This window comes from Ceratotherium simum, chromosome 4 (genome assembly GCF_057802395.1).
Source record: "Ceratotherium simum simum isolate JZ-2026a chromosome 4, ASM5780239v1, whole genome shotgun sequence".
Lineage (NCBI taxonomy): Eukaryota > Metazoa > Chordata > Mammalia > Perissodactyla > Rhinocerotidae > Ceratotherium > Ceratotherium simum.
The window spans coordinates 27,060,404-27,084,862 of record NC_141903.1 but is presented as its reverse complement, the minus strand read 5'-3'; the positions used below and the strand labels follow the sequence as shown (position 1 = coordinate 27,084,862).

General features: G+C 54.6%; 1 protein-coding gene across 2 annotated transcripts in view; it reads right to left on the bottom strand.

Moving 5' to 3' along the window:
- Nucleotides 1-24,459, bottom strand: part of CAMK2A (calcium/calmodulin dependent protein kinase II alpha) — a 63,234-nt gene that overhangs the window by 12,833 nt on the left and 25,942 nt on the right. For both annotated transcript variants that reach the window (XM_004428648.3, XM_087429571.1), the window contains exons 4-14: nucleotides 21,288-21,342; nucleotides 20,394-20,459; nucleotides 20,210-20,282; nucleotides 17,177-17,279; nucleotides 15,771-15,854; nucleotides 15,557-15,651; nucleotides 14,406-14,528; nucleotides 13,952-14,035; nucleotides 12,377-12,419; nucleotides 9,818-9,858; nucleotides 4,131-4,179 (exon numbers count right to left, since the gene is read on the bottom strand). In XM_004428648.3, coding sequence (XP_004428705.1) covers nucleotides 4,131-4,179; nucleotides 9,818-9,858; nucleotides 12,377-12,419; nucleotides 13,952-14,035; nucleotides 14,406-14,528; nucleotides 15,557-15,651; nucleotides 15,771-15,854; nucleotides 17,177-17,279; nucleotides 20,210-20,282; nucleotides 20,394-20,459; nucleotides 21,288-21,342 — 816 coding nt within the window. The remainder of the gene's footprint in view (nucleotides 1-4,130; nucleotides 4,180-9,817; nucleotides 9,859-12,376; nucleotides 12,420-13,951; nucleotides 14,036-14,405; nucleotides 14,529-15,556; nucleotides 15,652-15,770; nucleotides 15,855-17,176; nucleotides 17,280-20,209; nucleotides 20,283-20,393; nucleotides 20,460-21,287; nucleotides 21,343-24,459) is intronic.

The following is a 24,459-nucleotide window of genomic DNA, read 5'->3' as shown; positions in this document are numbered from 1 at the left end:
TTAATAACTGTGTGACCTTGGGCAAAGTAATACCCCATACCGCAGTGGGGCACGGAGCTACTAATAGTACTTACCTCACATGGTTGTTCTGAGGATTAACTGAGTTAAGAATATATCCATAGAAATAGCTAACACATATATGGTCCTCGCTAAGAACCAGCTACTGTTCCAAGGTCTTTATATCAACTCCTTTATGTAAATAATGATGCATTACGTAAAGCATTTAGAGCAGCTCCCGGTGCTCCATAAATAGGTCTGTGATTATTATCATCTGCAGATCTCTGGACCGGAAGTTCCTCCTAGAACAGCCTCTAACCTCTAGCCCAGGCAGGGACACTTCCCAGCAGCCTAATGACGTAACAGTTCGGTCTTGGCTGGAACTCTAGGGCCTGCAGCCTGCTGGGCAGCCCACCACACTGTCGGACAGCTCTCGCCATTTGCGCCTGCCTCCTTTCAGGTTGAAATCTGTCCTGCTGAAAGCCCCTAGTTATAATTCTGGTCCCCTTTCTGCCATCTGGGGCCCTGCAATGAGCGCCAGCTCCCCCAGACTCTGTGCCCTCCCCTGCACCGCTCTTCTCTTCTCAGGGCTAACGGCCTCCAGGATGTGGATTGCAGAACCTGACTCAAGCTGACCATCCACTCTTCAAGGGTCCTTGAGCTATCTGGATGCCTCTCTGTGTGTGAGCACACAATCTCAGGTGTGGCTTAGATATTATAGAATATCAGGTCTGGAGTAGCACTCTCCATCCCCTCCCCAATTCTGGACACCATACCTCCATTAATGCAGCCTGAGACAGTGCCTAACTTGGCTGTGCCTCCAGCCACTCAGGACACCAAGTTTGCCAACAGTCAAAGCCTAGTGGGCAGGAATCTCCCTAGCTTCATTCTCTGGGACAGAAGATCTGAGAGTCTGGTGCTCCTTAAATCTGGAAAAATTCACTCCTGTTCTGGGCCCCTCCCATGCCCTCAGCAGTTCCATTGCCGTGTGAGGGGTTCACCCAGCAGCTGCTCAGCAGCAACCTCTGGCATTTCTCATCTGCCAGGTGTTCACCCAGACAATCCAGGAGTGCTCCCCTACAGATGGGAAAGCTGAGTCCCCAGAGAGGTTAGGGCTCTCTCTCAAGGTCACACAGCAGGCCAAGGCTGAGATGGGGTCAGCATTCATGACTGATATTTCCAGAATGTCTCTGCCTAGATTTGAGGCAGCTCTTTAGGCCGGAGAGGAAATTAGTTTTTCATGTACTCGACCAGGAGGAGGTAGGGGAGAGGGGACGAAACCCGGAGGAATCCAGTGAAACTCAGGGGGCGAGAGGCCTGTGTATTAAGCCCGGGGTGCTCTGAAATATTAATGTCCCTTTCTTTGCTCAAGGGAAAATGTTCCCTGGAGGATGACATTTCTAATTAACTTTAATGTTAGGTCAGAATCCACCCCACCAGCTGCTATTCTCACTTAGTAAGAAGACTTAACAAATTAACACCAGAAAATGGTTCTCTGGAAACTTTCTCTGAGGCCTGGAGAAGCTAGGGGAGGCGCAAGGCTCTTCTCTCCTGCCAAACATGGGAGAAGCTCCCGGCTGAGCCAGCATCTCCTCCATCAGACGTGACTTTTTATGTGTGGGGAAACTGAGGCAGGGAATGTAAACTGAGAATGGGGATCCCCATTCTGCCGTTAATAACCTGGATGTGCCCTTTCTCCTCTCCGGGCCTCAGATTTCCCTCTGTAAAAGGGGCATAGGTGAACAAAAATTCAAGACTTCACAAATTTTCCCATCCCGATCTCTCTAAAGCAGAGGATGAAGATTGTGCATGTGGGGCCTCACGAAGGCAATCCAGAGGCATCCCCCAGGTGGAAAATGTCTTTGACAGCTCACATTTTATGTTACTCATGCATACAAATTTTGTATTCTATTCCAAATATTTCTCTGTCTGTTTAACACATGAATATTTGCCTTATAATAAGCTTTGAGTAAAATTAATGCTCCAAGAAAATGTCATGTGGCTTCCTGTCAGTCAACCACAAGCTCCAGTTTGAAAAAAAGAAAATAAGATTTATTAAACAATTACCATGTGCCAAACACTGCGTAAGCACTTTATACGCAGCCTCTCATTTCATCTGCACGGCAATCCCCTGAAGTTGCTACTACTATCATCACCTCTTTACTGTTACGGAAACTGAGGCTCAGAGAGGTTGAGTAAGTTGTCCAAGTTCACCGAGCAAATGGACTCCAGGGAAGAAGCACAGAGCCAGCTCAACTCCATGGTCCCTGTCTGCTCTGAGACCAGGATTATGAGGCCACAACGAGTCTCCTCAAAATCCCAATCTTACCATTGGGACAGCAAGCCTCAAATATGGGGAATGTCTTAGAAATATCATGTCTCAGCCCACCACAGACCTATGGAATCAAAATCCACAGGGCCAGGGCCAAGAATGTGGTTAGAAAATCATACTTGACGAGCTTAGAATGCTGACCTGACCCTAACAGACAATTCTCCTTCACGACAATGTATTTGTAAAGGTTTTCACTAGTGCCATCATAGAAGACTGGTTTGCTCTGGTGTCAGGCTATGGTGATAGTGACCACCTCCCATCCCCCCAGCTGGGAATGACCAGAGAGGGACATACACGGGGCAGAGCCCATCTTCCCAGGTATCCTGGCAGAGTCTGGAGGCAGCCATGTGTAAATATGGCTGTCAGTAAATATGGTGTTCAGTGTGTGAAAACTGCCTTAAGCCTGAATTGCAATTGTGCAGAAATATTTGATGCTCTTTTTCCCATCATTATATTCTTTTAGAGGCAAGTTTTCTAAGCTCCTGAAAAGTATCTAAATTGGCACAGCTGAGTTCTCTCCAGGTAGACAGTGTCTTTCTAGATTTCAGAGACCCCCAGGCGTCTCAGACTCACAACCGAGCGTGGGATCCCCTCCACTCCCTGGTCTCCCTATCCTGGGGGAACGAGGAGGGCCTGGTGGAGGCAGAACCCAGGAAGGTCACTGACTCATCCAAGGATGTGGTGTCCCCTGAGCAGAAGTCAGCGCTCCATCCTCCCTCCTCCAACTCCACACACGCTTTGCACATGCCAAGGCCTCCAGAGCAGTGGTTACGAGCCAGGCCCTGGAGCCACGCTGCCTCCTGGGTTCAAATCCTTTTCTTTTTTTTTTTTTTGTTGTGAGGAAGATCAGCCCTGAGCTAACATCTGATGCCAATCCTCCTCTTTTTTCTGAGGAAGACTGGCCCTGAGCTAACATCCGTGCCCATCTTTCTCTACTTTATACGGGACGCCGCCACAGCATGACTCCACAAGCGGTGCGTCGGTGCGCGCCCGGGATCCGAACTTGTGAACCCCGGGCCTCCGCAGCAGAGTGCACACACTTAACCGCTTGTGCCACCAGGCCGGCCCCATGCGTTCAAATCCTAACTCCACCCTTACAAGTTATGAGGCCTGGGGCCAGTTTACTGAGCTCCTCTGTGTCCTGGGCTGTAGAATGGGGTCAACCACAGCACCTACCTCAGAGGGTTGCTGTGATGCTCAGGTGAACATGAAGCACTTGGAACAGTCTAGCACACAGCAAGCATCTCATAAAACACAGCCGGTATTCCTATTTTTGTCATTATTTCCTCTCTTCCCGTCTGATTGCAGTTACCCGGGTATTTGCTCCCTCATCCACCTGAGGGCTTCTGGGGACTGCTAGCCGCTGGTTACAGTAACCCCCATATTTTGGGGTGCTCTTAGGCACTGTTCCCCATACTCTAGTCAACTGAACTTCCTGAATTTTTGCTTTCTCTTCCTTTACTATTATTACTTCCTGTTTTAAAAATCAACTCACTTAAAGAAATTCAAAAACACTTACTTCAAAAGGAAAATTTATACCACTACTGTACATTTATGACTTGAATATGTTAAATTAATTTTTTCTAATACATAACCTCTAAAATAAGAAAAGTCCATCCATGTACCACTAGGGGGCTGAGTAGCCCACACGGGGAAACAGCGCCCCGCAGCGTACCCAGTCTGTACTGAGCCAGAGTGAGGCTCTTTGCAGAGGAGCAGGACACAAGGTCGGCACTGGCAGTGAAGAGGGCCTGCCAGGAGGCCCAGGGGGCCCAGACATAGAAGGCAAGGCCCCCCCTACCTTTGGTGTCTTCATCCTCAATGGTGGTGTTGGTGCTCTCCGAAGATTCCTGCCAAAGAGAACAGGGGAGGCGGTGAGGCTGCCAGGCAGACAGGACAAGGCACGGCCAGTTGGGGGCTGCCCCTGCTGCCTGAAGCTGCGGCCCGTTTCTGTTAGCTTCACCGGCGCTTCGTTGAAATGCTGCACTGAAAACCCTGTCAGACTTCGAGCCTAAGGAGGAGGAGGGTCCAGCTAAGCAGGTGGCTGGTGGCGGGGCTGTGGATGGAGGGATGGATGCGAGGAGAACCCTGGCCTTTCTGGAAGGGCTGGGAGGGGTTCCTGGGCCCTCATTGCTCGAGGGAGCAAAGAGGGGGTGTGGGGGAGCAGAGAGGCACATGGCGGCCACAGAATGGGGAAGGAATACACACACCGGCAGGAGAGGAAGAAAGAGAGAAGGGTAGGCCCAGGGTGAGAGAGAGTGGGCTTTCCAGGGGGAGAAAAACCACACAGCTGAGGGAGACAGCAATGGCATCAGAAGAAGAGGGACATGGGCCACCATGCCACCACCAGAACCCCTAGACAGAGGCAGGGGCTGGAGGCTCCTCTGCCACCGGCAGGCCCTGGGGAGCCTTGCAGAAGCTCAAGAAGGGCCTCCACGGCGCCCACTGCTTTGGCCAAACCACGCCCCCCGCTCGCCGCAACTGGCACAAACCAAGCCCTGAGATGAGTTCCAGAGCAGAGGGTGGGGAGAAGCGAGAAGCCAAGGGCTGGACGTGGGATGGGATTCAAATCGCCCTTCGCACCAGAGGGAGTTCTCAGGTCTGCTGTCAGGCTGCTGGTCTGGGCCGTGGAGTTGAGGTGTCAACAGAAACACGCAAACAACACGCACACACAACACACATATTGTCACACGAGGCACACGTACCAAGCACGCCCTGAGCACCCTCTCCCCGCCCCGGGTTCCCAGTGTAGCCTGCAGGAGGGAGGCAGGAGCGAGGGTTCGAGGCCCAGCATTTACCGGCGTCTGGGAGACGGCAGACACTCACCATTAACTGAACGCTGGAACTGGACTTTCTTTTCTGGAAAAACAAGGAGAAGAGATGGGACAGGAAAAGACACAGAGTGAAAACGGCAGGGAGCAGAGGAACGAACGACAGGGGAGGTTTTGAAGGAGGATGGGCCTCAGGGTCATCCTCTGTGGTCCCTTGCTGGCATGGCATCTGGGCAAGGAGTCAGGGCCACCAGCAACAGCTGGCCTGGCCAGGCCAGTCCTTTCTCAGTCTGAAGTCCTGGGGCCTCATGCACAGCTGCCTGGGTCTCACCAATCCAACCACCCAGCTCCAGGCCAAGCCTCCCTTGGACCAGGGCTCCCTCTACGCCAGGTTCTGATGGGGAAGCAAATCCTGGGGCTTGGATGCCAGTTGCCTAAGGCCTCCAGAATCCAAAGCTCTTGAAGGACAAAAGGGCACTTAGGTCTAGAGATGAGGCCCAGTGTCTCCTTCTAGACTTGCCCTGCAAGTGGGGTCTGCTGCAAGGACCCCACTCCTGGTTTGGTTGTGTCATAGTCACTTGGGAAACTTGTCAAAAATATGCATATCCAGGCCCCCTCCAAGCAGTTTGATAACTAGGTCTGGGGTGGGGCCTGGGCATCTCCATTCTATAAACAATCTCTAAAGCAGGTGATTCCAAAGCAGGGCCAGGTGTGGGAACCAGTCTTCTAGTGGCCTTTGAAATCCTGCTTATGTTCACAGCTTCCCAGTGACTGGCCTATTCAGCTCCTTTTTGCTGCTAGAGAAACTGAGGCACAGCCAGACACACAGCTGAGCCCAGAATTTGAGTCTCTGGCCCTACCATTCATCCTATTCTAGCTTAGGGGGATTTGTAGCTTCTCCTGTATTATTGGCAGTGGAACAAAGAGAAGGAGAGAAAGAGAGGACAAATGTAGATTATCTTCTCCTCTCAGATCTAAGCCAGGAGTCTTACAGACTCACATTCGTAGCAGGTGGCAGGTCAAGACTGACACTTGCATTGCACAGATGAGAAACTGGGGCCCAGAGATGGGTAGCCACCTGCCCAAGGTCTCTCAGCTAGCTGACAGCTGAGCGGGGCTGCAACCCCTGAGTGCAGGCTCTCTCCTCTGTCCAGGTCTCCAGGCACCTGCAGCCTGACTGCTCCTCAAAGGCTCGTCCTTCCTGGACGCACTTACAGCTGAGAGGCCAGGAGGCCTCTCTCTTCGCTGCACTGTCGGGGGAGCAGAGGAGGGACTTGAGATGCCCTCTGGGTAGGCCTTTGCCCGGGGGGCAGGGGAGCACTGGCTATTCTCGGAGGGTCAGGAGCCTAAGATCCTGTGCTCTCCGTCCAGGGCCTCCCCAGACGTGGCAGCGGTGGCTCACTGGGCACGTCCAGTGTAAGTGCTCACAGCCTCTGCATCTGCCCCAGCTGGGCCGGACAGTGTGACTTCCACGGCCAGCAGCCTGCAGTCAGCCCCTCCTCCCCTCTCCTCCTGGTGTCAGCCTCACTCTTGGCTGGACCTGGGCCAGCACAGTGTGTGTGGGAGGGGACAGGCCCACACAGCTCGGCTGTCAGCAGAAACCTGAGGAGCAGCGTGGGGGCCAGGAGGTTCCAGGCGGGACACGAGGAGGGAACACAGAGCAGAGACTGCATCAGATTCGGACGTACAGTGACAGGATGGGACATGGAGGAGAGAGGTCACGACGGCACGGATGGGACACCAACAGGGGTCAGTGAGTGGGGTTGAGGGGTGGGAGCAGTCGGCCCCTCCTCATAGAAGTCGGGGCCTAGCAATGGCTGGGAGGGGGCATCGCTTCTAATAGACAGACTCGATTTCCCTGAATCACAAATGATGTTGATACTGATAATAACCCCACCCTGACCAGCGTGTTAACCAGAGTTTAATTTACAAGGGACTTTCACCAAAGGTAGAGGCACACCTCTTAGAACCACGTGGAGAAGCACGGTTCTAAGGTTAGAAGGACGGTAGAAACGGAATGTGGTCAAAATTAGCCTTGAAAAGCCCGTAAAGTACAGTATCGTGTTATATCTCTAACTGCAGCCAGCCAGTTTTTCCTCCAGCCTTGAAACCAATCGTTGCTCCTTCAGTTAAGTCCCAGAAGAAATGGGTGGTTTGTCTCTAGGGACCAGGTTGCAGGAAGAACACGTATTTCTGCGCTTCAGCTGAATGCGTGTCAGTTAAAGGAGCACACGCTGCACCTCCACCAGGTCCCCTCTTGGGTGAGCCTCTCACCAGCCCCCACAAACGACTGCCATTCTCCCCTTGCACAGATGACAGAAATGATGACCTGGGAACGGTGGGGCCCAGACTCAAACCCACAGCTTCTTGACTTGAGGTCCAGTTTTACTCACGGTGAAAACATGACTGGACCCCCAGAACAACATGCTGCAGGCTGGGCTCCCCAGATCCCGGGCAAGGCCCCCTGGGTTACTATCGTCCTCCGGCCGGACTTCTCCCGTCCTCCACCCCAAAGAAGTGAAGGAAGCTGAGCTACAGAGAGACAGTCTGGCCAAGAGCAGCCTTTGAGCTTCTCTTCATCCACACCCAGGCCACCCTGAGAAGTCACTCAAGGCCTGTCCTGCGCCGCAGGAAGCAGCCACACCTTCTTCAGCTGCGCCCCCGGGAAAGCCCTGCAGAGATCAGCCAGGGCCCCCCCACGCCATGAGACGTCCTTGCCCTCAGCCTCCGCCTCCTGGCCTCATGAGAAGCTCCCAAGACCCAGCCTGTGGGAGGCCCTGGCCTCACACCCAGTGGCTCTTCGCCTTGCCAGGGCCACACCTGAGAGCCAAGCAGCCTGGGGCAGCTCTCCCTCTGCCCCCTCCTCCTCCGATGACCTGGGCCACAGCCCACCAGCAACTGTGGCCTCTGCCCCATGCCCCAAATATGATTTTCCCAGGAACCCAGCACCCCCAATGTCTACTAGGGCCAGAGAGGACCCCAGGTGCCCCACATTGCATATCCCCCCATTACCCTTTCAAATTGGGGAGGAGGAGTTTGGACTCATGGATAACCCAAGACAGCAGGTGAGCCAAAACTCAATTCTGGATTCCAGTACAGGACTCGGGATGAGTGCGTATTAACTTTATAAACTGAGTTGCCTTTAGATCGGTGGTTTCCAAATATTTTCTGAAGCAAACTTTGTTTTCAAGGGAAATCTTAGCCAAAAGTCCGCTATATAAAACAGAAAAGATAATAACACTGACTAGCACCCCATGAGCGTGTATCACACGCCAGCGCCGTGCTAAGCCCTCAGCATACTGGATCTCAGGTCATCCTCACAAACAGCCCTGGGAGGCGGGAACCCCTTTACTCCCATTGCTTGAATGAGGAAACAGAGGCTCAGGGGATTCAAATAACCAGCCGAGGCTCTCGGAACCACCGCCATGGCTGTCACATGGGGCTGCTCTGGTAGAAGTGGGCATGAGAAGCCCAGACATTCTCTGTTCAGACTCCCCCATTCTAATCCCACCCCACCCCATCTGCTGCCACAGCTGCCTCCCCAGAACCTTTGGGCTCCAAGGAGTTCAGTTTGGAAACCAGTGACTTTGGCTGATAACCAAATAACTCTGTATTCCTCAAGCACCCAAGATGAGAGGGGAGAATGATTAGACAGGGTTTTGGTGTGTTTTTTTTTTTTTGCTTGTCTGGTTTTAAAGCTGAAATCTTAGAAATCATGGAGTCCACACCCCTCCCACCTCACCGATTGTACCTGTGGGGAAACTCAAGCCCCCAGAGGGCTAAGAATAGAGAGGAGGCCCAAATCCTGGCCTCAGACAGCCAGCCCAGATCCCCTTCCACAAACCCCTGGCAGACCAAAGCCAGCATAAATGCCACTACAAACGAAGCCATGAAGCCACCAGCCCACCTAGGTGGCTGTGTTTGGACAGCGTCCCACACTTCAGTGTCCTGGGCACAGCCCACCCCTGCGGCCCTGGCCACGCAGGGCTCTGAGCCCAGAAAAAGGCAGGGTCTCAAGAGAGGAGAACCCACAAGGCAAGCCAGTGGCAGGGGAGGAGGGAGCTGCAGACAGCGGGGTAGCAGGCCCCAGAGAGCAGAGGGAGAAGAGAGAGCAGGGAAGGAGGGGTCAGCGGGGCATGGAGGGAAGTAGCTCGGGCATCAGAGGTGGGGACAGAGGGCCGGCCTGGGGAGGAGGGGACTGAAACAGCAGGCCTTGGTGGGGAAGGGGCACCTCTGGATCCCAAAGCCGAGAGGAATGTCTGTCCATCCTTCACAGGCTTTGTGGGTTGGACTGGGGTGTACCTTGGGTCAGGGGCCCACTCCAGCTAGGCCACACTCGGGAAGGAGGAGGTCACCCCTCATGATCATCTCTGTCCCTTCCTTGCACCCTCTCGCTCACAGGTCCTCCAGTCCGAGAGAACCACAGAAACCTCCTTCGGACCGGCCCCTTTCTTTGTGCCCACCCCAATCCCAGGCCACCTGCATCTCCCACCTGCTTTCAAGCCTTCCCCTCCCCCACATGCCCTCACCAATCCTGGTGAGATAGTGGGCACCAAAGCCTGGGTCTCTCTGTCTGGGGACGGCCGGGCTGTGCAGGTGACCACATCTGCCCGGAACACCACCAGCAAGGCCTGGGTCTTGCCCCAGCCCTGAAAGCCAGGCCCTGCTGGCGGAAACACTGCCAGAGGCCGGCCCTGCCGGGCTTCCGGGGGCTTACCTTCACACCATCGTTCTTCTTGTTTCCTCCACTCTTCCCTCCTGCGGAGGAGAGAAAGTAGAGGGTTACCAATACCAGGCAGGGCACCAGGGCCCACAGAGTGAGGACGAGCAGCATCCACGGGCAGCCGGACGGCACGGAGCCGGCTCAGTGATTCTGGGGAGACCTCCTCCTTCTGCTCCTCCCTCCTCCTCGGTGGCCCAGGTCTGCCGGTGCCCGCTAGGTGGGCCTGGGCTCCCCTTCTTCTCAGCAATCTCAAGTGTGACCCTCTGGCTCCATGGGTTGAGGGAGGTGCCCGACGTGTCCCAGGACCGTGGGGTTGCTGTTTCAGCCCAGGGATTCCCTCTGGAACCCAGTCACCAGCCGTGCTGGTGGTAGCCAGCCCGGAGGCCCGGCTGCCCGGCTCAGGGCTGGACGCTCCCTCCCTACCCTGGCCCATTCTAATTTTAGCCCCATGCTTCTGCAGAGGTCATGTGTCAGCCCTGCCTACTCACTCTGGACAGCTGCAAGCCGCGTTTTGCCAGTGACAAGAAGCAGATGCCCCCCTCTGGGGCCCATCCTTGTCAGAGCACCCATCCCCTACAGAGGCCTCCCCATCCTCAAATTCCTGAGCCCCACGCTGGGGCTGGCTGTGTCCCTGGTAGCCAGGAAAAGCAGAGCGACAGCCTTCAGGGAGACCCCATTTCTGTCACTCCCCTTTCCCTCCCTCCTCACCTCCTGGCCAGAGCCCTTAGAGAGGGCATCACCCAGGAAACAGTATGAACGCCCAGCCCTGCCCAGCCTGAGCAAATGCCTTAAGTTAAATGAGACAGAGTATCTATAAAGTGCTTAGCACTGCATTTGACCTCTAGGCAGTAGATGTTCCGGAAATGGCAGCCACTGTAAGTTCTTCTCCTGGTGGCCTGGAGAGGGTGAGCTGGGGTGGAGGGGCAGTACAGGACATTGATGCCCCAGAAGCTCAGCGGGGTGGGGCTCAAGGCTGGTCCAGCTTCCCAGTCACCCTCACATTTCCACCTATGACCCCTTCCAGGCTCTCATCCAAAGTTTTCCTCTTGCAAAGCAAGTGTGGGGTGGGCACCTCTGGATCCCAAAGCCAAGAGGAATGGCTGTCCATCCTCCATGGGCTTTGTGGGCTGGACTCAGGTATACAGCAGGGCAGGGGGAGTGCTCGTCCTCGAGCCTCAAGAGGGTCCCTCTCAGCTCCAGCCCACTATTGCAGGACTGTGGGTCCTATGAGGCCACACGTTCTGATTTTCAAGAGAAAACAGAAATCTGGGCTTTTTTATGAGATCTCCTGGTTTTTAACTGCTGGAAACTCTTTCCAAAAAATTTTTTTAAAACACCACTGGCTCCCCAAGCCCATCTAGAGATGGGAACTGACCCACGGGCACCATTTTGTGAGCTCTGGACTAGAGTTCTCTAAGGGTGCTTCAGTTGTTAAAAAAAGACTCTGACTGTCCTGGTGGCTCATCTTTCAGGTTAAGGAACTGCAGGATGCTTATCTGGGGAGAGAGTGGGAAGGCAGTTCAGTGCAGTGGGGAAAGCCCAAATCTGGAGTTCTAGGGTTCTCCCACCTCTGGGTCTCATTTGTCCAGCAGGTTAAATGGGCAGGTGGATCCTCTCAGTGAAGCCAGGGCTGTAGCTTCCCAGAGCCACCACCTTGCTATGGGGCCGGCCATGTGTCCACAGCAGCCCTCTCTGGCTGGCCCCAGCCCCAGGCAGAGGGCCCCTCAGGTGAGCTTTGCTATATCTGCTCAGCTGCCCCATCAGCCACCCTGGGCTCCCCAGAGACGGGCCTCTGGCGGCACTGGCCCCGGCACTCTCCCACCTGCCAAGGGGAGCTTCTTGCTAAGCCCTGACGCTAATCCCTTCCCCTTCTCTCTTCAGGACCACATGCCACAAGTCACTGGGCACTCCTCGCCTTCACCAGCCCGGCTTCGGCCAAGACCAAAGGCTCCTACTCCGGTCTCCCTGCTGACCCAACTGGTTAAGGTGACCCAGCTCTGGGCTGGTCAAACCTGTGCTAAAGCAAACTCTGCCTCCCTCTAGCAGTGCGGGCTGGGGGAGGTCAGAGTTCACCTCTCTGAGCTTCAGTTTCCTCATCTGGAAAACAGGGATGGCCAGAGCCCCCCACCGCCTTGTCACGAAGGCCACCTGAGCGAAAGCATGGAGACTACTCAGCAGGGGGCTCCAGTAATGTGGGGAATGGGAATACTGCTACTCCCCGGGCCTGGCTCAGGCCCACCTGGACCTGTACCCCAATATTTGGGAGGCCTTCCCCTCTGGCTGGCCCAGCCTGAGAACCCCAGCAGGGCTGTGAGTTGGAGGAGACAGACTAAACCTCTAAGCCTTCCTAGTGGGCCCTTGGCTTGCTGACCTTTGACCTTTCTCCACTTCTGGGTGCAGGTTTGCATCAGGGGAGCTAAGCCCCAGTCACAGGGTCCTCTGCAGCCCCCACTCTCCCCAGGTCCCCTGGCCCGAGGGTACCCAGATATCCAACAGGGCAATGTCGCCACCTCCTGCAGGATGTTTTTGGGACTTTGAGGTCCCACCACCTACCAGAGAAGTTCCTGGTGGCCAGCATAGTGGTGAGGATGGCTCCCTGCAACAGAGAAGCAGAAGGGGTGTGCGGGAGAGGAGGCCGGAGGTGACGGGGGAGAGGAGAGACAGACAAACGGGAGGGGAGTGGGGAAAGAGAGGCAGGTGCTCCATTCAGACACAAAGCCAAGGCCTTCTGTTCCTGCCCCTCCACTTGTTCCTCAGCCCACAGCCTGGAGACTACCCCTGCCTCCCTGGAGAAGTCTAGGTGAGCCAGGCCTCAGCTGGCACGGCTCCGATGACAGGGCCCTCCTAGGAGCAGATATTAATAGGTTCCACCGGCCTGGCCAGAGCTGGTGAAAGGGCTTGGGGACACCTGTCAGTGGGGGCTCCCAAAGGCCAAGGAAGTTTCCTGCCTGGGCAAGGACGGTAGACCCTGTGCCCCTCGGCCCCTCCCAGTCTCCGCCCTCTGCCCCAGGCACTCAGCACCTGGCTGCAGCATTAGTTCAGCCCTCCGTGGTTCCTGGGCTCAGAACCCTGAGGGTTAATGTGGAAAAACCCTCTTCTGTCAACGAGGGGCTGGGGGACGACGGCCCTTCTGGTTCTGACGCTGTCTGATTTGGTCGTTCTGAGTCTGACAGTCCATGATTGTAAGAATCCCTGATTCCAACATTTGAGACTTCCTCCATGACAGCTCCCACTGGCGTGGCGGTGGGACTCAGTTCTCCTGGCATCGTGTTGGCTACCACGCCCGGGCCCGTGTCCTCGTCCTGAGCCTCCATGCCAGGCCTGGGAGCAGCAGACGAGGAGGTTCTGGATGAGCCAGGGCCTCACCTTCCATCACTCAGCATGCTGATGGCTTCTCTGTTCTGACCAGCGGGGGACCCCTTGGTCGCTCTTCCTACCTGCTCATGGGGCCCCTGGCAAGGCCTAGGTCAGGAGCTGTCATGGCCCTGAGAACACACAGCACATGCTGAGAGGCCGGCAGCTAGAGCCCACCTGGGTCCCACTGTGGCTCCCTCAGGGCCACAATCCCTATCCAGGTCTCTTGGCCGTTCCTTTCCAGCGCTCCAGCTGGGGCCTCTCACCCCACCATGGTCTCCTGCCCAGTTATGTGTCACGCCCTGAAACCTCTCCCCAGCCAAGCTGACACACTTCCAGTCCCCCTAAAGGGTCTGCACAGGAAGCTCATGCTTCCAGACTTCTGCACAGGCTTCTCTCTCTGTCTGGAACACCTGCCACTCTGACTCTACGCTGCTGATACCTGCTCATCCTTCGGGCTTTCAGCTCAAATGCCACTCGCCCAGGAAGGCTTCCAGGATCCTCCCCTGGTCCTTCTGGACCTGGTTCCTGGCCCTGCTATGTGCTCCCACAGCCTTGGGGCGTGCGGTCACAACACTCACCACTGCCCCGTAATGTCCTGGGGTACTTGTCTGTCCTCTCCACTGCTCACTGCCCAGCCCAGACAGCAGTGGTCAACAAGCGCTTGTTGACTCAATGAAGGAAAGAACTAGTGAGCAGGGCTCTCGGCCGCTGTGGAGACCCAGGCCAAGCTACTCCCACGTCCGGGGGGCATGGAGGGCGAGGACCCGTTACCTTTAGTTTTCTCCTGGCGTTGAACTTCTTCAGGCAGTCCACGGTCTCCTGTCTGTGCATGCAGGAGGCCACGGTGGACCGGTGCTGGGGGAAGAAGGGGAGAGGTCTGTGAGCGGAAGGCAGGCCTCCCCCAGGGCCCCTCAGCAGGGTGTCTTATGAATGTGGTTGGCATCTTGGGAGGAACAATTCATTGTTCTAGGGGATGTTGTAAACATCGCAGGTGCTTAGCATTCCTGGACCAGATGTTCAATGCCAGTAGCATCCCTGGTCATGATGCCAACCCAGAACACTTCCCATTTCCACTTTCCCCTGAGAGCAACAGCAGGGTCAGGGTCTCTTGTATTAAGCCCCCTCGGCCCCATGCTGGGGCCAGGGGCAGGGCCAGGACTCCATGAGGACATTAACCCTGAGGTCTGGAGGCCCCCTGGGAAGGGTCCAGCTGCGGCTGGCTCACCGAGATCCAGGGGTGCTTGAGTGCCTCGGCGGCCGTGATGCGTTTGGATGGGTTGATAGTCAGCATCTTGTTGATCAGATCCTTGGCTTCTGGGGTGACGGTGTCCCATTCTGGTGACGGGAACTGAAAGGGGCAGAGGGGCCAGGTTTGCCCAGCCTACCCCAGGCCACCCCTGCGATCCCCCAGCCCCTGACTGGCAGGGGAGCAGGCAGGGGTCCTACTGCCCGTCCACTTGGGCATCGACAACCAGGAGGAGTTGGGGCAGGTCCCCTGACCCCAGGACAAATCAGAACCTGGCCAGGGGGAAAGGAGGCCTCCCTCTGCTGTTCTGAGGCTGTGCCCTAACTGGAGAGCAGTGGGCCAGTGGCTATAGGCCAGACTTCAGAGTCAGAAGGCTGGGTTCAAGTCCTGGCTCTGCCTCCTGAGCTGTGTGACCTTGGGCAAGCCACGTGACCCCTCCAGCTGTCTCTAGAGATGCCGTGAGGATTAACTATGACATAAAACACATGGCACACAGCTTGATAGATATCAGCCATGCAGAAAAGCAGTCCAGCTTGGTAGTTAGAAGCATGGACACCATGACTGCCTGAGTTCAAATCCTAGCTCTATTGTTTCACAGCGACGTGATGGGGACAGTCATTTAACCTCTCCGTGCCTCAGCTTCCCCTTCTGTAAAACGGGGATACCAACAGTACCTATGCCATAGATTGGTGTGAGGATTAACTGTAATAATACGTAGACAGCATTTAGAAGAGTGCTATACAAGTGTTAGCGATTATTATTATTTGTATACATATATTTGTGTATATATATAGAAGAGGGAGACAGAGAGAGAGAACCTGGCTTCTGGGGCCTGCGCCCCCACCTCTCGCCCCACTTTGGTGCTGCTTCTGCTCTCTGGGGCCCTATGGGCTCAAGCCCATCACTTAGAGGCCCCAGTCATTAGGCACGCCCAGCTTGTCACCTGGCCCCAGTCAGTCCTCAAGTTCCACCTGCCAATCGCCCTGCAACTAGAGAGCAGCAGGGAGGCCTAAGAGGGCTGGGGGAGCAGGAGGGAGGTGTCGTCAGGTCCCTGACCTCACTGGGCATTGGCTTTCACAGGAAGGGGCCCAGGGGATGGCAGGGAGGCCGGAGACAGGAGTGACACTCACATCATAGGCGCCGGCTTTGATCTGCTGGTACAGGCGGTGCTGGTCTTCATCCCAGAATGGGGGATACCCAACCAGCAGGATGTACAGGATGACCCCTAGGGAGAGGACCAGGAGACACTTCAACCGTCTGTGAGGAGGAGCAATGGGAAAGGAGAGAGAGGGTACCAGCGGTGTAGACGGCCGGGAGGATAAAGGGGCCTTGGGATGGACTCACCGCAGGCCCACAGGTCCACAGGCTTCCCGTACGGATCCTTCCGCAGCACTTCTGGGGAGAGGTATCCAGGTGTTCCTGCGAACCCTGCTCCCCAGACACACAGACAGGCAGACACACACACAGAGGTTGGTAAGTAACCCGGAGCGAGAGCCTGCTGGAAGAGGGATAAGGGTTGCCCTGGAGTTGGGGAAACACCCCCTGTCCCCCAGAGCGGGCCAAGGGCAGGAAGCCCTGGCCTGGTAAGCCAGCAACACCTCTAGACCAGGGGGGACAAGTACATAGTACACCTGTCACCACCCCCACTCCAGGGCCTTTGGCAGAAGTCATTGATCAGTCCCAGAGACCTTCCCACGGAGTCCTGGCTCAGCGTCATAAAATTCTAGCATGACCCTCCCAGCAGCCACTACCAAGCAGTGGCTGGTGGCACCAGAGAAGAAGTGTCCTTGTCATGTCACTCCAGGCTCGGCTGAACCCTTTCCCACTCCCCACCCCTTCCAGGAGCTGGTGCTGGGATGGCAGGAGGCCCGGCCTTAACTCTGGCTCTGCCCTAAGTCCCTTGGGTAGGCCTCTTTTCCTTCTAGGCCTCAGTTTCCTCATCTGTCAAATGAGAGATTAGGGATTCCCATCTTAAAAACCTCCTGGCATTGTTGGGAGGATCAATTGAAAAATCAGACACTGAAAGTATTTTAACAAGTAATCATAAGAATAGTTCCTATGTATTGAGTGTGTGCTAAGCAGGGCTGAGCACTTCCTCTGCCTGATCTCATTTAATCCTCATACAGCCCTGAAAAACATCCTATTAGTGTCTCCATTTTACAGATGAGGAAATGAAGGCTCAGAGAGGTGAAATGATGCACCCAAAGTCACACAGCTCGTGAGTAGCAGAGTCGGGATTTGAACCCAGAGCTCTGGTTCTTAACCACTGATCAATACTGCACACTAAAGAGTATCCCCACATGGCTGAAGGGACTCAATGACGCCAAAAGCTCAGAGCACGCTGGGTCACATGAGTGTCAATCCCAGCTCTACCCCTTTTAATCTCCCTGGACCTGTTTCAAGTTTCTTGGCCTCTGTTCCTCATTTGTAAAATCAGGGTAATAATCTCCATCTCCCAGGCTGTTAGGGGAACCCAGGGAAGCCCCTAGCCAACAGCGACGGTGTGTGCCTGTGAAGAAGCCATGTACTGATTTAATGATAACTGTGTCCCTGCACCTGGCTCCCCAGGAGATAGGATGGGCAACACCCATGGACCCAGATGCTGGGTGGGGTGGGACCTTTGCTCCCTGGGCCCTGGCTGGTGCAACAGCCATCTCCAACCTGCCCCTGCTCGGGCAGAGAGTTCCTAGATCCCGCCGTTTCAACACGAGGCTGGCCCCCACACCCCTGCCACCCCCCCCCCAACTCACCGAACCACGCCTGCTGCTCCCCCTCCACCTCGATGGCCAGGCCAAAGTCCGCCAGCTTCACCGCGGCGCCCTTGAGCTTGGAGGCCAGCAACAGATTCTCCGGCTTCCCAGCACCAGAGAGAAAAGGGAAAAGGGGGAGGGAAGGGCCAGAGGACAGTGAGCAGATTCAGAGCCTCACCTCCAGGGGCCTGGGCTTCCAAGAGGAGCAGCTCGACAATCCAGGGGTGCCCTGCCCCCACCTCCAGCCCCAGTCACAGGACCCTGAGCTTCAGTCCCCAGAAAGGGGACTATCCCACTGCAAGTCCTCCGTTTTCTGCAACAGGAAGACCCTTCCTCCATCAGCCATCTCCTCCTTCCCCTCCCCTCAGGTCTGGGCTGGGGCTGAGGTGAGGGTGGGGGTGGGGAGTGGAGGGACAACCACAAGCACAATAAGGAAAAAGAAGCAACATTTATTGTGGACCTACTATGTGCCAGCCACAAGGGTTTTTCATACATTGTATCATCAGCCCTTTGGGGTAGAGAATGGTATCATCCCCACTCTCCACTGTCGCCTTCTTACAGCCCCTGAAACAGTCACGCTTGTTCCTGCCTCAGGACCTTTGCACTTCCTATTCCCGCTGCCTGATTTGCTCTCCCTCTGAGCTTCACAGGCCTGGCCCCTTCTCCTCATCTGGCGCTTACCTTCATGTCACTCCCTCCAAGAAGCCCTCTGTGACTACTCTATCTAAAGGACGGGCCCCCAGGTATCCTCTGTCTTAGCTCCTTGTTGTTACCTTCATAGATCTCATCACAATTTGTGATGTTTTTCCTCATCTGTCTGTGTGCTTGGTCATTATCTGTCACCCCTGGAGAATGTGGGTTTCTTATCTGTCCTGTCCACCACTGTACCACCAGCACCTAAGACAGTGGGCAGCACATAGCAGGCACTTAATAATTATTTACTACATGTATAAAGATGAGGAAACTGAGGCTCAGAGAGGTTAAGTGACTAGATGACGATCACACAGCTGGTAACTGATAGAGCCAGAAGCGAGGCAAAGTCTGGCTCCAGAGCCGTGCCCTCAACCACTTTAAGTCGAGAGATAGGGGGCCTCGTCCGTGCCACCTGGCCTCTGGGGCATCGAGGCTGCTGTCTTCTGCTGGGTCCGGAGGACAGGAAATCCCCTTCCTCCAGTGTGGACTCTCCAGTTAGATAGCCCCGGCTACTGATTTTAGTGCTGCCACTTCTATGCTGTGGAACTTGAGCGAATTATTTCACTTCTCTGAGCTTTAGCTTCCTCTCAGAAAAATGGGGATAACGCCTCCCTCATGGGGTGGCATCGGATTGATTGCAATAATCCATGTAAAGCGCTTCGCGGGGGCTACAGCAAGTGCTTAATACGCATCAGTACTCATATTTTCTGCTTTGGGGGCTCCGAGTCTCTGGAGACAGCTGGTTTCCTTTGATCCCCTTCCCCATGGGACTTTCGAGGGGTCTCACAGCTGACCTTCCACTGCCCAAAGCTAGGCAGGATGCAAACAAATATAGCTCTGTCTGCCCCTCGTTAAGGCCTCTTTTGTCCTGGGGGACTGTGTTCCCAACGTGTCCTGGGTCTCAGTCGCCGTCCTGCCCTGATTTGATGAATGTGCCACTAATTAATCTATCCAAAGTGGCCTAAATTTGTGCTGCCTCTCCTCCTTCCTCCTCCTGTGCTGGGGCTGCAGCTATAATGGGAACAGGCCCTCGGGGAGAGCCGCCCTGGTCTGACCAGAGACACTCCTCCAGCACACACTTGCCTGTGGGGCTAGACTGAGCCACAGCGAGCTCACCTGGGCTCAGGGAGGAGCCACGGACTGTTCGTGATAGTCAGAGGTGGGCAGGGCTTCTGGTCAGAGCATTGCACCCCAAAAAGGGACCTGGACCAACTGGAGGATGCCCGGGAAGGGTGCCCAGGATGAGGAGGGCCTGGAAATCCTATCCTGGGTGGCAATGGAGGAGAACAGCCTGCAGAAGACTTAGGAGCTACAACAAAGCTGCTCCAGGGCCGCTCTGAGGTGAAACCTTGATCTGTGTAGCCCCAAAGTGTAGAACTGGGGTTCCTGGGCAAAACCCGCACAGCAGGAAAGATGGAAGAAGCATTTCCCAATGGTGCAACGGGCTACCCCTTAAGAAGTGAGTTCGTAGTCACTGAAGGCCAAAAAGTAGAGGTTTGACGGACACCCAGCAGGGTTACCTGGAAGGGGCTGCTGCAGAAGCAGGAGCTGGGCTGAGTGGCTTTTTGGCCCCAGACCACCCAGAGCATGGGACGTGGGGTTAGAAGGCCTGGGCTCCAATCTTAGCTCAGGCACAGCTGAACTGCATGTTCTCAGGCAAATCCCTCGGACTATTCAGGCCTTAGTTTCCTGCTCTGCAACATGGGGGTGATGTTACGAGCTACCAGCAGCTGATGCCATGAGGCCCAGCAAAGGAGAGCCGTGAAGTCTGTGCTGACCGGGCAAGGTCGTGCGGCTGGTGCCAACCCTAGACTCCACATCTGCTTAGTCCTGTCCATCTCCTTCTTCAAGTGAGAAGAGGAAGGACTCCCCCAAGGCCTGTTTTTCCTCTCCTCCACCTGCCAGAGACCCGGAAACAAGAGTAACAACATGTCTGTGTACCAGGCACTTGTGCTGTCTCCTTTGATTTCCTCACCAAGCCTGTGCAGAGGTTGCTATGGCAACCCCCACTGTAAGGAAGCTGAGGCCGTGCAACTAGAAAGTGGCCTAGCTGGGATCTGGACCCTGCCATAGCCAATCTTGGCAGTCTAACTGCATCCTACCTGGCCAGGCACAAAGCACGTGGGGCTGGGAGTCAGGGGACCTGGGTCTCGAGCCCAGATGCTCAGCATCCCTGAGCCCACTCTCCCCATGGGAACAGTGGGGGAAATATTCCCCACCCAGCCCAACTCAGGGAAATTCAAGGGATTCTGGTAATACCCCTGGCTCCACAGGTGGAGGGAAAGGCAGGGGCAGAGGGGCAGGCTCCCTGTGCGCCACACCCTCGGGCGCGTTGCTCACCTTCAGGTCCCGGTGCACCACCCCCATCTGGTGGCAGTGCAGCACGGCCTCCAGGATCTGCTGGATACAGTGACTGGCAAGAGAAAGGAAGGGGTCACCACGTGAGGGCAGGCCCCCCGCCATGGGGAGCCGGGCGAGATGCCCTGTCCCCGGGCGCCACTGCCAGGCCACACCTGACACTCACCTGGCATCAGCCTCACTGTAATACTCCCGGGCCACAATGTCCTCAAACAGCTCCCCGCCGGTGACCCTGGGGAGACAGGCACGGAGTCACCCTCCCACGGGGGCCCTGGCCAGCTAAGGGCAGGGCCCAGCGACCTCAGAACCTCAGCCCCAACAGGAAGGACCCCAGGGGTCATGGAGATGCCCCCAGCTACAACCCCTTCCTGGCTTCCAGCCCACCCTCCACTGACTTTCCTCCTCTCCATCCTGGCTCCTCTCCCTCTCGGGCCCAGGCTGTCACTGGGACTGGAGGTGGGGCACTCAGAACTCATCACTAGGATTCATCAGGCTCCTGGAGCCCAAGGGCTGGGGTTTTTTGTTTTTTAACAGACTATTTTTTAGAGTAGCTTTAGGTTCGCAGCGAAATTGAACAGAAGGTACAGAGATTTCCCATATACCTCCTGCCCCTCCCCCATTATCAATGTCTCAAGAGCCGCAAGATGAGATCAGTGTTGTCACTGAGCTCCCCTGCCAGTCCAGGATACCCCGAAGCCCATCATTTCATTATTGCTTTTCATTCAATCAACTGGCTTTAAAAACTTTAAAATGATTCCAAAAGGAAACTTTATATTGCTGTCAGAAATGGAACACGAGCATCACTGGTCACAAATAGAAACAAAACTAAATATACAACACTACGGTGAAAGTTAAAAGTGTGTGTTGGTGCTGCAGGAAAACAGACCTGCACTGCTTGTGTGGCAGGCCGACCACATTTTGGGAAACTCTGTATCAGAAGAGGGGATTCAGCCCAGCCTGGGGGCATCTGGGACCCCTCAGGCCAAGAGACCCAGAGACCACACCCATGCTCAGGGTGCCCCGATACCCACAGTACATCCCAGGGAGGGCCCAAACTCACAGGTCGAAGATCAGATAATGGTGTCCCTCCTCGGAGATGCTGTCATGGAGCCGGACTGAGGAAGGACGGGGCAGGAGTTATGCCCAGCACACTGCTCCCCACCCCCGCCCTCCCTCTCACTCCTCGAATAGCCAACATTGCAATTTCTCAGACAGTCGCTGAGCACGAGCTAGGTACCAGTTGCTTTGACAAACGGAGGTGAACAGGGACCCATTGACCTTGGGCGTTGCCAAAAGACGCCTGGGCTTAAATACTACAGACCCCTGTTTTGGTCAAAGTTTGGTCCCCTCCCCTCCCCAACCCTCAGTTTCCTTGCTGAGCAGGCTGGCGTCATGGAATGAGCTTGTGGCTCAAATCTCTGCTACTCCCTGGCTGTATGACTTCCGGCAAGGTGCTACGCCTTTCTGAGCCTCTCTTTCCTTGCCTGGACAGTGAGAATAAGACTCCTGGACTTGCGGCTTTGTTGTGAGAATTCCATGAGGCACACAGTCGGTGCTTACTCAGTGCTGGCCCTGAGCTAATATCCCTGCTCTGTTTCCAGGTCTGAGGAGATAAGAGAGCCGGTGGAGGCGGGAGTGACAGCGGTCCCTGAGTTGTGACGTGCTGAGAAACTGTCATCTCTTCATAGCTCATTTACCAAGAACAGAGGCAAGGCTCCCAGGAGCCCGGAGCTCCCCAAATTACTCTGGAGCTTCTGAAAGGAAGGGCCTGAGGCCTGGGGCTGACTCTGGGGGCCCGCACCCTGCCAGCCAAGGGCAAGTTCTCCCAGGACACGTTCACATCCTTCCCTGTGTCGCAACCTAATAATGTCCCCAGAGAGGGGTGCAGGCCTGCAGAATTCTGATACATCGCACAATGGAAAATTACACAGCTGTTAAAATACTGCCGCAGTTATGTAGCCACTGGTTTGGAATCATCTCTCAATTATGCTGTTTGCCGAAAAAGCAAAATGCAAAACAGTGTATGCAGTACTTTTTTAAAAAGATGTATTTCAGCCTGTATGTGTCCTAAGTCTCTCTGGAAGGATACAGAGATGTGGGCACCGGGGTTGCCTTGGGGAGGGGAATTGGGGGAGCAGGGGTCGTGGGTCAGTGAGACTTACTTTTCACTGTAAACCCTCATGCCATCTGAATTTGTGCCATGTACATGTATTTCTGACTCAAGACTGAGTCCCCTAAATTGCTTATGGCTCTCATATCTGCACGTAAAGTTGGGAGAAGCAGGCATCAAATACACCAGAGTGGGTCCCCACGGGAGGGGAAATGGGGACCAGAGACGGAAGATGGAGGGGACACAAATTTAAGGAAAAATTTTTTTAAATTCTTCAATGATGATAGATATTTATAAATAATGACTGAAAGACGTTTTAAAGCAAAACTAAAAAGCAGGTCACCTAAGAGTATATGTAATATAATCCTGCTTTAATTTTTTACCAACATTTTATCATAAAATTTCAGACAGAAGAGTGACGTCAGCGTCAAAAATTTCAAACATACAGTCAAGTAAAGACTCAGGTGCTCACCACCTAGATTCTATCATTACTGTTTTCTTATACTTGTTTTATTACATTTCTATCCATTCTTCCATCCATTAATCTATTTTAATATTTTAATGCATTTCAAAGCAAATGCAGGCCTAATTTTTTCAATATATATGTGTATTGAGTGGGGCATCCTGTGTTTTTTGTGTGCGGAATCTGGCAGCCTCACATTGGAGCCCTGCCAGACCCCCTTTAGTAAGATGGTGCAGCCATCCTGCAGCTGCTGGAGGTTGGCTGCTAACAGCTCACGGTTGCCCGCCTTTTCTGGAGAGTTGTCCGTTGCTGATAGAGGCACCCCACCCATGACGTTACCTACAGCCTTCAGCCAATGACTGACTAACGTATGGGAGGCAGGGCTGGTGCAAATGTCCAGTCTCTTTGCCTTAAGGAAGAACAACTCCAAGATGGGATTTACGCTCCAGAGGCTCCCCATTGCACCCCCCACCTGGGATCAGGTCAAAGGTAGACTTGACCTGAGGCCACATCCCAGCTGGATACCTTCCCCTTCTCTATACTGCTTCATTCCATCCCTTACAGGTCTCCGTGGGGAGCATACCCTCAATAACTCACAAGCACCTGAACCCTGCCTCAGGCTCTGCTTCTAGGAAACTTGACCTGAGATGATAATATGCATAGGTGTACTTGAGAAGGGACAGACATCAAATATCATATGACAGCTTATATCATACAATGTTAGCTCTAGATCTGAGGTTATAGGAGATATTTTAACAATTATTTGTCTTCTCATTTATCTGCAATAAACTTGCATTATTAGTGTATCAAGATAAAGTTTTGAAAAAGACCCTTTCCTCTCCCTGCCTGCCTCCAAGCAGACTTTTGGGGAGTGGCCTCCTTCCCATCTACTCTGCTCCAGGTGAGTTTTTAACTTTCCTTTCCTGAGTGTGAAAAGCTCTAAGAAGCCAAGCTGCGGCCAGAACCATCTCAGGAAGGGCTTTTAGAACCAGTCAACAGCCATTTGAGAGAGGCTCCAAGAAGACTGGGGTCGCAGATCCACCCTGATCAGGAGCCTCGGCCCCTTTAGAGAAGGTCCTAGGGCTCAGGGAAATGGACGGAATTGGGGCGGGGGGGGTCTCCAGAGCTGACTCTAGCTCAGGTGGTGCCTTCGTGCTGACTGTAAAAGGCTGCCCCTCCGAGCAGCTAGGCGAGGGGGACATGGGCTGGATTCCAGCCCCCTCCCGTGGGAAGGTACCGGAGTCAGCTTCCGCCCCTGAGAGGTGGCTGCAACACGGCTCTGAGCCCAGGAGACAGGACTTCTTTCAGTGCTGTTTTCACACACAAAACCTCCCCTCCCATCAGCAGAGGCTGCGCCGAGGAAAATGTCAGCCCAGAGCCCAGGAGGACAGGCCGGATTCACGGGCGGGGCAGGGCTATGCCCCGGTCCCACCTCCTGGTGGAGAGAGCGGGGAGCCTGCGCTCATGGACTCGTGCGGTCACTTTTTGACTTTTTAAAATATTGTCATAAAACAAACAAATCTGTAACCTAGTTTTCATTTATGTAGCTGGACTCATGAATTCCTGACATTTCTGTCACATTTCCAACAGTTATCATTTTTTTCTTGAAAATTAAAGGATAGAACTTGTTCCTCTATGCACGTGTCCCTCTGACAACAC